Consider the following 11,032-nt stretch of genomic DNA (forward strand, 5'->3'; position numbering starts at 1 on the left):
AAACACCAGCTTTGAAAGCCACCAGTCTTCCGTTAACTATCACAGTATCTTTACTCAGTATTTTTTAAAATCTATTTCATACAAAAAAGTCCAAAACAAAACAAAACAAAACAAAACCAAAACAAAGATTCAACATTAAAATGATGCCAGATCCAAATCTTAAGATTCATTATGAAAAGTAGATGTAGCTGATTCTTCTTTTTTAACAATGGGCAAAACAAAACCTCATACAACTCTTCAGAGAACAGAGGTTTGACATTCACAACAGAAGGTTTATGGACATCCATTATCTGCAATGTATTTAAGAGGAAAATAGAATCAGGTCCAAGAGAATTTATCACGTAAGTACATAATTATATATTTTATTAATCCCCATACATTCTCCATTAATTCTGGGTCTCTGTCATTAAATATCTTGGTTATTTTCCTTTGTAGGGGTGTTATTATTGCTATTTGTTATATTTAGCAGCAGGACCTACAAACTCCAACAGGGAATTAACACTGCATTGTATTAAAACTGTCCAAACAATCAGCTCAAAGCCTGCTTGTGTTCCAGGGGACTTGTATTTTAGAATGGGGTGTGGAAAGGAAAAGAATTGGCAAAGGAAATCTGAAGTACACTCATTAAAATATTAATGCCTACAGTTACAGTCAGGCCCAGCTTGCTCCTCAAACTAGCTGAAGAGCAATGGCGAATACTTAACAATCCTCATACCCTAAATTAAAATACTAATGAAATGGTGCTTTTTAAAAACCTCTTGACACTTGTCCTATTGAAAATTCCCACCAAATACAAGTGTTTTTGAATGTTTAAGGAAGGCCTCCAACACAGAAAATCATTAAAGGAAAGGAAAAGGAATTTTCATCTCTCTATCTCTGGACATTTTGGGGTTCAAAAAGTTTCAGAGAAGGAGGAGATTTGGTATTGTTCTGAGTCAATTTGCTCTGGCTGAGGAAATGACGAGAAGGAAACTACTTCCCCGTCTCGGGAACCATGTGGTGTTCCAAGATAAGGCGAGAACTTGCTAATTCAAGTCCACAAGCAGGAAACATGATACATCCACTTCCTTTCAGGCAAACAACAGAGTTCCCTGGCAGCACAAAAGCATTGCTTCTACTGCTAAATCTCAAACGGTCAGAAACCCATTGCTCTTCTGTGGACATACCATTCTATATTTGTTATTTGGATGTTATGGATAGAAACAGTACTTACTCTCCAATCACATGGCCACCAAAGTTTTGGGGTAAGGATTTTGCTTCTTTTTCTAGAATATCGTTAAAGTAGATGCTGAGATTTGCTGGTGATTGCCTTAAAAAATGCATCTAGATACTTTTAAGCCTCATGTTGGAAGCAAAAATAATGAACTGTGTTTCTTGCAGCGCAAAAGATTGTTTTCCAAATGTTTCTTTGACAGAGCTTTATCATGTTTTTAAGCTAATCAAGACAGCAGGAACTACCAGGGCAGAATTGATTGTTTGACAAACTTCATTACTGAAGTCAGTTGAAAAGGTGTCTATTGACTTCAGTATGTTTCAGATCAGGCAGATATTCTCAACCCTTTAATGGATGTACCTACACAGCAGACATGATCCGTTTCATCTTCTGATGAAAAAGAGAGAGCAAAAACTAAACGTATTGCAACCTTTGAAACAGGCTTTTTACTCCTCCAGAATAAAAAAATTATCTGTAATTCGTTGTGGTGCCTCATGATCAGATATTCCTTACTTTTTTCTCAACGCATATTTTGAGGAAATCCATTAAGACTGTTTTTTTTCACCCAAACCTGGGAATGGTTCTTTAACTGAAATGTATGGAGTGTGAGGTGGAAATATATGTTATACTGAAATTCATTTAAGGTGATTAGGTTCAGTGACTTGATCCTAAAGGATTCTGTGCAACAGCTGTGGAGAACACTCCCTCCAAAAAGGTCTATTGCTTACTATGTTTAACATTAACACCTATTAAAATTTAGCATTAGAGAGAATTATATGATCTGTTTTTGTCTATTATTATCATTGCTATAGAGCAATGACCCCTCCAAGAATCCGTGCACTATCTAAAACTGAAAAATAATATGCATTAGCAAAATAGGACTTTTGTTGCATAGAAGTGCCCTGGGCAAAGAGTGGAAAATGACTATACAAGAAGATTTAAAGAAGTTCCTTCATTTCCTTAGCAAGAGAAACAATAATCTGTCGAATGCCATCCACATGTTTCCTGCAGTGACACATATCTTTTCCTACTGGGAGACCATGAGCGACTCACTTCATTTTTGTGTCTTGGGTTAAAGAGTAAGACAATGGTACTGGACGTCTTTGAGACAGATTAACTGAGGAAGAAATACTGTTGTTATTGTTTCAGAGTCTCTTGTTGTCTGGAGGTTGCCCGCTGGACTCTGAAGAATAACTATAATTTTTGTGGAGTGGAACTACATGTAATGGCCCTTTCAGAACAAAAATGAAAGTGCTTTCATCAACATGTACTTTAAGAATTCTTGTGTAAAAGGTGCTGCCTCATGTTACTGCAGTTTTGCTTTTATTCTGAGGTAAATTATTGCTTCACTGTTATAGAAACACCAGAAACAGCAAAGTTATATTAAACTCTAAGGATTCGTTCACCGTACTGCTCAGACTGTGGGCAAGGCGTTCTCCATCCTCACGAAGAGTCAAAAAAAGTACCTAAGAAGCGAATGTTTAAAACCCACAGCATGCATGCTGCATGGCCCTGCTGGCACTGCTGCTACTCTGTCGTTCCACCTAAGGGACTTCTCCAGGTGCACCAAGCCCTGGTCCTTGGATATCGAGAGCTGCCGTTGGCAACACGGAGCGGGACACGCGCGGGCTGCCTCGCGGCTGAAAGGGCCAGCACCTCCTTTCAGCGGCACTGCCCCCCGGGGGCCGGGCGCGCACCCCGCACCCAGCCCCGCTCACCTCCCGTTCGCTCGCGCAGCCCCTGACAGCAGGTGAACCTCGCCGCTTGGGTTTTTGTGAGGGGCTGGCATGGTCCTTGGAAAGGAAGATGCCTCCTAGGTTTTTCTTATTTTTCTGACAGATTTTAGAAGGGTTAAAAGCATTTCCCCTTCCTTTCCTGTAGGTATATCGTATGTGGTAGACTAGGAACTAGGGACACTATATAGTCTCTGTCAGAAGACAATGAATGACACAAGCTCACTGTGAGGAAACTTCACCTAAAATAGTAGAAGTGCATTTTCTGACATCCTTGGATGGCCTGAGGTAAAAAGAAACTACACATAATAGATATAAATAAAATTGAGTTCTTTATTAAATGAGAATGCAGTACTTGAAACTGTGATTTTTCAGGATATTGCTAACAGGTGGTTTCACAGTTTTTCTAAGCCACTCACCACATAGTGCTGTGAGTCTGAACACATTACCAAGATGCAGATCATTTTCCATGCACGTGTGACTTCTCAGCAGCTCCCATGGACTTGGCCAAACTGTAAACTTCAACATGTGTGCAAAGGTTTGCTGAGGGGAACTAACTTTGTGAGAAAAAAAAATGCTGTAAAAATTTTTAAAGCAACTATTTATAATGATTTTTAATCTCTTACAATTTTATAAACCATCTATTGTCTAACAGCTGGTTCCCTACTCTGAAAAATACAGAGTCATCCTGTTTTCTAAAGCTGTCTCCGATGGTAACTTCACACAACAGCATCTTAAAAGTGACTCGAAGAATTTTAAAACAATGGACAAATTAAACTGCCTTCCACTTACTTATGTGTGAGCACATATAAATCTTTTTACAACTCCTCCAGGCTAGTGGAAGTGTGCATGAATAAATCTGTGTAGATAAAAACAAGATATACACACCTTGATATAAGTCATGCTGTGTGAATTACCTAAGTAGTCTGAATCCTCTCTCTATATTCATGCAAAGACCTTAACAAATAATAATACTTTAAAAAATTAATTAGCACACTTTTTTTGCAAGCTCAGTGTAATGTCAGAGACAGCCTCAAGAGTCAGTCACATGCTTAGATGCAGATCTTGCAGGACTTCTGAATTCAGTCTTCACCATCATCATTCTGCAGTAGTTTTGAAATGTTAAATTATGCAGCGGAGTAAAACGGAAGCAGCAAAACAGTAGTTTTGCTGGCCTAAAATAATGTTTGCTGGGAAAAAAAAATTAATATTAACCTCTTCTTCTGGTTTAAATTCATGAGTTTCATGATAGTGCTGCTGGCCCTGTGGGCAAATATCCTCTGTGCGACGTGTCACAAGCCCAAAATCGGGATTCGGATTCTCACTTTGCTAGAGCTGTTCCCTACTACAGATGTTGTGCAGAGTCTTTGTAGACATTTGTGCCTGTTTCAGACAAGCTGTCTGAGCTACTGCAAGGATGCAGGAGCTCAACTCTTTCAGGTGCCAGCTTCTGTGAAGCTGTGTAACCTCTGGTCACCCTACTTTGCAGTAGGAATCCATAGTATGGTACTTTGGCAGAGGTAGGAAGAGAAGCACTTCAAGCCAGCTTCTGCTGAACTTCTTCACTGTTGATATCACATAGGACTGTAGACAGAGAATCTGTTGTTTTTTTTTTTTATTGATAGTTTCAAAATGGATGTTTGGCAATAGCTGAGTGAGAAATTCAGGGTTTGGTACCCATGCATCAACTACTAATTTCATTTTTTACTGTTTTAATATAGTCTTTATTGAGTTCATTTTGATTTATAAGTTAACAGTGGGAGCAAAGATGTTTCCATTTTAACCAGGAGTGCATTTCTTGTAATCCCTAAAAGCATTTTCAGTCGCACACAATTAAATACAATAAATGGCTTTGAGACAATCCTATTTCTCCACTTCAGATAGTAATATACTTTCAGATCAGGAAATTTAATTTAAATAGTACATTTGATCAATATGACAGCAGCAGAGAGAAAAAGTGTAAGCAGATATTAATCAACATAAACTTAGATCCCTAGACTATCCTTCAGTCTAGTTTTACTCAAGTATCTATTTAAGAAGGCAACATTACTATTTAACACCTTAAAAACATTGAGGACAATTTTTCTTTTCTTGAATCAGAATCCAGGGTGGTTTTTGCCCAGTGTGTGGAAACAATGCTATATATCAGCTGGCTTCCAGCATTTTAAGATTGCGAATTGCCTGGCACTAATACTTTAAGAATTATCACTTGATTTTATAAGCTACAAAAGCACTCACGGTTTTAAATACAATGGCAAATTTTGCCTTGTCTCTCCCTCAATCCACCAGTCTTCTCATTCAAAGGTGTCTGCTTGAAAGAGGTCAGACTATATACTCTGCTGGAAGAGACGGTCGTTAGGGATGAGCATATTCTAACGTCTGAGACTGTGTCGTGCTATCATGTTACTGGTGTGGCAATAATGATGGTTAAGGACTTTGTGTCATTCTCTTTATGAACTGAAATACTACTTGTGACGGGCAGCACTGACACGAACTGTGACCCAGCTGTCAAACACAGGGAAGTCCAACCTAGACAGCCATGGGATCTGGTTTCTCTTCTGGGGTCTTTCAGGGGTGGTAGCTGTGGCAGAGAAGAAGCAACAGCAGCAAATCCAGCCCAGTTCTTTACAAGTGAGAAAAGAAGCATTTTGTTGTGTGGTGACCAGGTTAACCCTGTTGGCTTCCACCCTGATGACTGTGTCAGTGCATTTCCAGCATACCCCCCTGGGTGGTCTCTTCTCATTCCCTTTGCTCCCTTCCAGACACTTTGTACGCCTCCAGTCTAGCCTTAGCAGCATCAAATAAAGACTCTGGGAGCTGCCTCAACTGCGCTGCTGGAGATGTGGAGACACGCAAAGGCTACAGTTTGGAGCCAATTGTGGAACTCTTGGCAGCGGTAGCTTCTACCAGGTCATTCTCTTCCTAGCTTGATGGCTGGAGAAGACCAGCATAAACCAGAATATCCCAGAGGGCCTTTATCCTGGTAGACTTGGCATTGCTGATAGGACAGAGGACTTCAGTAAGCTGAAGACGCAGTTCCTTTGCTGGCAGACAGGAGGGAGTGAAGGCGTGACATAGAGGCACTTACAGGTGCTTTTACACCAGTGAAGACTGTTTTCTTAGTAGACAACCTTCAAGGTTCAAGTGGAACAAAATAGGAGGAAGACTTGGCAAAATGAGAGCCTTGGATTCAGGTGCAGTATCAGCCTCAAGGATGTATTTCCTGAACTGCTGTTTTTCTTCTCCCCTCCCCTTCTGTTCCCTTTTCTCCCTCTTCACAATTTCACCCTGGCATGTATATTCTTCCTGGTATTTTAATTAGTGGCGATGAGCCAAAACAGAGCAAGGTGTTTGAAGACAGGCTGTTAACTGCATCAACTGGAATTTTTTCGTGCAGTTAGCCTCTTTTTTGTTCCCTTCCCCATGTTTTGGAAAACCCCAGTGATTTTAACAGTGCAATACTTGGCAGCGTATCACGCATCATAAGGAGCTCATAGCACAAGGAATAAATGTCGTCACAGGAGAGATAATCTCTTTCTGCAGAGTCTTTAGGTTAGATCACTGATGCCTGCAAAAGTTTGGAAATGGGATGTGAAGAAGTGATCTCATTTCTTTTGAAAGCACTCTGCTGGAGTCAAATATTTTCAGACTTTACAGGCTCCTGTTGTTGGAAGCAGCCCCGATGGGAGAACAAAGAGGGAGAGGCAAAACGCTTTCTTCCAACCTCATCATGCAGTCCTGCTCTAGTGTTTTAGAGAATAATTCCTTCCAGTGCTTATCCAAAGTAGTAGGACATTGTCATCTTCAGGAAATAGAGACTAAAAATGAGAATAGAGCCTCTTAGTGCACAAATATGAGTATTGCCATCACCCAGAACACCACACTGTATTTTTGATGACTAAGTAAGCAGTTCTCCATTCATAGTACTACTGGGGACGAATTGTATTCCAGTGATAACTGACTTTGTCAACCTTGAATATCTTTAACCTCATTGCCTTTTTGCATTTAGTTAAAACGATATATAAATAATAGATAAAATTACCCAATAAGAATAAAAACTAAAAGCAAGACAAATTCATCAATACATGGAGAGGTAAAGGCACAGAATGGTCCCAGCAAATGTTGTCAGAAGAAAGGATGATCCATATTGATGTGGTGAAGACAAACATATCTGAAAGAATATATCTGAGTTCTTTGGCCAGGAGCCTGTACTAATACCTCCCCCATGTCACAGATATATATACACACACACACACACAAAATGCGGTCTTCACACTGACTCTGAATCTCCCCACTCCATCTGCAGTGACAACTTTCCTGCTCAGACTTCCCGGAGTGCCTTATCACCCACTGCCTTACATATCTGTTTGCATAACACTTGAATTTCAGAGCCTGGTTTCTGGCTCATCAGGGATATTGATCCATCACTCAGGACTTGCAACTCAGGGCTTTACCTCATGATGTATGATATTAAAGAACTCAAATCATTGAGCAGACTTCTGGTCCCCATCATGATGGAATTAATCTGAGAGTAAATCATATATGAACAAACCCTCCTTCTAGATCCCCACCTATCTTTTCCAATCAAATAAATGTCTCACACTTCCAGGTTTGTTATTATAGATTTTCTAGAGCCCCTCTGGTTCTTTGCTTGCCTAACCTTCCATCTTCTGACTAATATTTTCTCCTTTACTTGTTCAAGCTGGAACCTTAAAAAAACCCAAAAGTTGCACATCTCCAAAGCTACCTTTCCGCAGACATACCCTTAAGACCTCTGAAAACAAAGAGCAGCTTGTCTTTCATTCCCATTTCACAGCCAAATATATCTACTGATGTTAGCAAAAGAGCTTGTTTTGAAGAACATATAATCCAAATGCCCCCATTGATTGGTTCTAGTATATGTCAGTGGCATGTGAATTTGGACAACCCAATATAAAAGCAGTCTAACATAAAATAACTAGGAAGGAGAGATGCATTTCCTAGTTCAGTCAGAATGCTCTCAGAATTCACTACATGAAATGGCTAGGAAAACTGGTGGAAAATAGCTCCTTGGAGAGTTTTTCCCTGTTAGCCCAAAAGTTATTGATCAGGTGGACTAATGAGAGCATTATTCCTCTAAAATATTTGCAAAATGTTGTCTGCACTAGAAATTCCTTGTTGTGTGAGTGGTGTGACTGCGTAACATAAGATAGAGTGCAGAAAGAAGCAAAGTATGCCTACACCCCTTTGTGACAGTCTGGTATGGACAGACCATGCCCTTGGGGCTGCAGATCTCCTCGATTCTATCAAGTAATGCACCTACAAGCATACCTGGCTTCGTGGCTGTGTAGCTGTGTTGAGTAAAGGCAACGGTGGCATAAAGCCTTCTCCCACTCCTCCTACAAGAAACCTGCCAACACTGCACAAAACTTCTATCAACTTAAAAATATGTTCAAATTTCTGAGGTAGGGATCCTAACACGGAGTAAACCACATTGATTCTTCCCAAACTCACTGAGAAACTAGAAAAGTTTTATTTTCCTATGGTCAACTTGAACTTAGAGCAGGCTGGCTCCCCCAAAAGACGTTCGTGGAAATAAGCATACTGGGAGGCAGATTTTTAAGAGGGTTTCTAGAAGATCAGACAGATGATTCCTCCATGTTTCAGGTCCCAATTTGAAAAATAGAGAAAACTTCTCTGTGCTGCTTCATAGGAATGTTGTGAAGAGAAAAATGATGAGGTAAAATGTGACACAGCATCAGACAGAAAGCCAGTTCTGGTTTTGCAAATGCTTCCTGTAAACACGCTGATTTTTTTCCAAGTACATTTATCTGTGGAGTAGATGTGCGACACAGATATAAAATATGATACATTTAAACAACAGTATGAAAGACAATGAGATCTTTATAGTAGTATTACATCCTTGAAACGTTACCCTTTTTACTACCAATCTGAAATCTAGTGTACCTACAAATTGTCCCTCCTGCTCCTCAGTGAAATGTTACATGATGCCACAAATTTAATAGTAATGCCATAATTCCAGGCTACTTAACCAAATGAGTAACTTCAATGAATAATTTTTTTTCATATTGATGACAGATAATTGCAATGTATCTGCACAGTGAATGTGCAGAAATCAGGACTGTGAAAATCCTGTGCAGCTCAGCAGAGTTTTTAGGACAGAGACCAGTTTTGTTTTTGTCTGTCACAAAAGCCACACAGTGGGACCTCAGCCAGACCCTGGGAACATAGTACACAGACAGAAATAAATAATGGCAACACCAGTAAAACTCAGCTTTGCCCGTATAGGAACCAAGGCAGATTTTTTTTTTACTGCTTGGAGAGGGCTGTAGGGTTGTGCATCCTCCCAGACTTAGCAGCATCAGAGTAACTTTTGCTCCATGGCATCTGGAGCAACAGAGATTTCCCCTGACTAATGACAATTTTTTTCCCCTTCAGTGTGGCTGTCGTTAGGAGATACTGATCCACATGAAAATCTTGTGAGAGAGATGTAGAAAAAGTCACATCTGTCACATTTCAGCATTAATCCCCTTGCGCTTCTCAAGTACTCAAGTGGTCAGAAGCCAATTTAAGTATCCCACACACATTTTGATAAGGATCATGGTAGCTGGAGGACTGCTGGGGCAACTCACACATACCGCCTTTCCTCCGCCTGAACTTGTTAAGATCTCTCCAAGCAAGAGGGACGTTGTCCTATCTACCAGGTCAGGGTCACCAGAAAATCTTCCTGTTTCCAGCTCCCCTGACCACAGCGTGAGCTGACTTGGGATGTGTCACAAGGCAGCAGCAGAGCAGCCTGGGCTAGTGACTCAGAGAGGACGCAGCTTTCATGTAAATGGCGTCAATACTGTGCGAAATGGCGACCAGGGTGTGAGTTTGACTGAGGGAAGGAGAGCATGTGACGGTGAGGCATTAGCAACGGCAGCAACTGTGTGTGAACATCAGCCCTTCGGTGGCAACGTGGCAGCAGTGGATCTTGCTCCTCTGTAACACTCAAGGTCCCTGACTGCTCCTCTGAAGTCCTCCAGAGATATTCTTATACCAAACGAGAAATAAAGCTATGACTTGCGATGCAATTAAAAAGGAAGGCGTTGCTCATCTTCCCCATCTTAGCTTCGGGGTATACCATGTCTGTGCTCTCCTCCAGCGGTGTTTGGGAAGGGCTGATTTGTGTGCAGCTCTCCAGTGGGATTTCTTATGCACGTGGCAGCAGCGTTTGCTGGAGCGGCTGCGGCTTTGTGCTTCGCTGTCTTCCAGCATTGCCCAGAGAGCTTGAAGCAGCCGGGCAAGAGATGCCGCGCTGCACCTTCTGATGCCACTCGTGCTGCTACCAAACTGTTGCAGGAAGCCAGCACTCCTCCATACTTCATCAGGGACAGCAGTCAAGGTCATACGTCAAATTTAAAAACATGCTCTGCCTACATTGATTTCTCCCGGAGAAAGAACCGTGTCTTAGCCTTACGCTATGTTTTATTTCCAGCTAATGGTGGTACCGTTTTGTATCAGCTAATAGACAACTATGTTTTTGTTAAAAACCCTACATAAAGATTTACCAGATAGATCATATACTCTCTTCTCAAGGGTCAGAATGATTAAGCTATTTCAAATTTAATATGAGTATGCTTATTTTGTTATCAGTTAAGTAAAAGACTTGACAAGCATGTGAAAATTATCACTTCCATTACTGAAGCAAAGGGGATTATATCAGTAATCAGAGCTTGCGTTTAGGAAGCTAATATGTAAATCCATTCCAAGATCTTACCTGCAGGCCTGTCGGAGAGATAAAAGTGTATATTAATGAGGGACCTATTTCTGTTCTTGCCCTTACTCTGGCAAACCCAAAGAAAAGAGTATTACTATCGCTGGGTGAAAGCAACCAACTATGTTGTGAAGAGACCAGTCTTATTTTTGCACGCTCTCTATTCAGAGCACATTTTCTTCCTTGTGTATAAATTATTCTTTTAAAGTGATTCTGTCATCCTGAGGCTGTGTTTTTTGGCCTTCTAATTACTGTTTCTTTCTTGCTTTCCCCACCCCCCGACACAGCGATTGATTTATCAAATGTGTAACCATCTTTAGCAGGAAT

General features: G+C 40.7%; 1 protein-coding gene across 1 annotated transcript in view; it reads left to right on the forward strand.

Annotated features, from left to right (window-relative positions):
• The first annotated feature begins 1,116 nt into the window (after positions 1-1,116).
• MYCT1 (myc target 1) overlaps positions 1,117-11,032 on the forward strand; it is a 23,147-nt gene continuing 13,231 nt past the window's right edge. Inside the window, exon 1 of the mRNA XM_010283139.1 lies at positions 1,117-1,244. Within this exon, the coding sequence (XP_010281441.1) occupies positions 1,193-1,244 (52 nt within the window). The 5' untranslated portion in view covers positions 1,117-1,192. The remainder of the gene's footprint in view (positions 1,245-11,032) is intronic.

This window comes from Phaethon lepturus, unplaced genomic scaffold (genome assembly GCF_000687285.1).
Source record: "Phaethon lepturus isolate BGI_N335 unplaced genomic scaffold, ASM68728v1 scaffold1573, whole genome shotgun sequence".
NCBI classification, from domain to species: Eukaryota; Metazoa; Chordata; class Aves; order Phaethontiformes; family Phaethontidae; genus Phaethon; species Phaethon lepturus.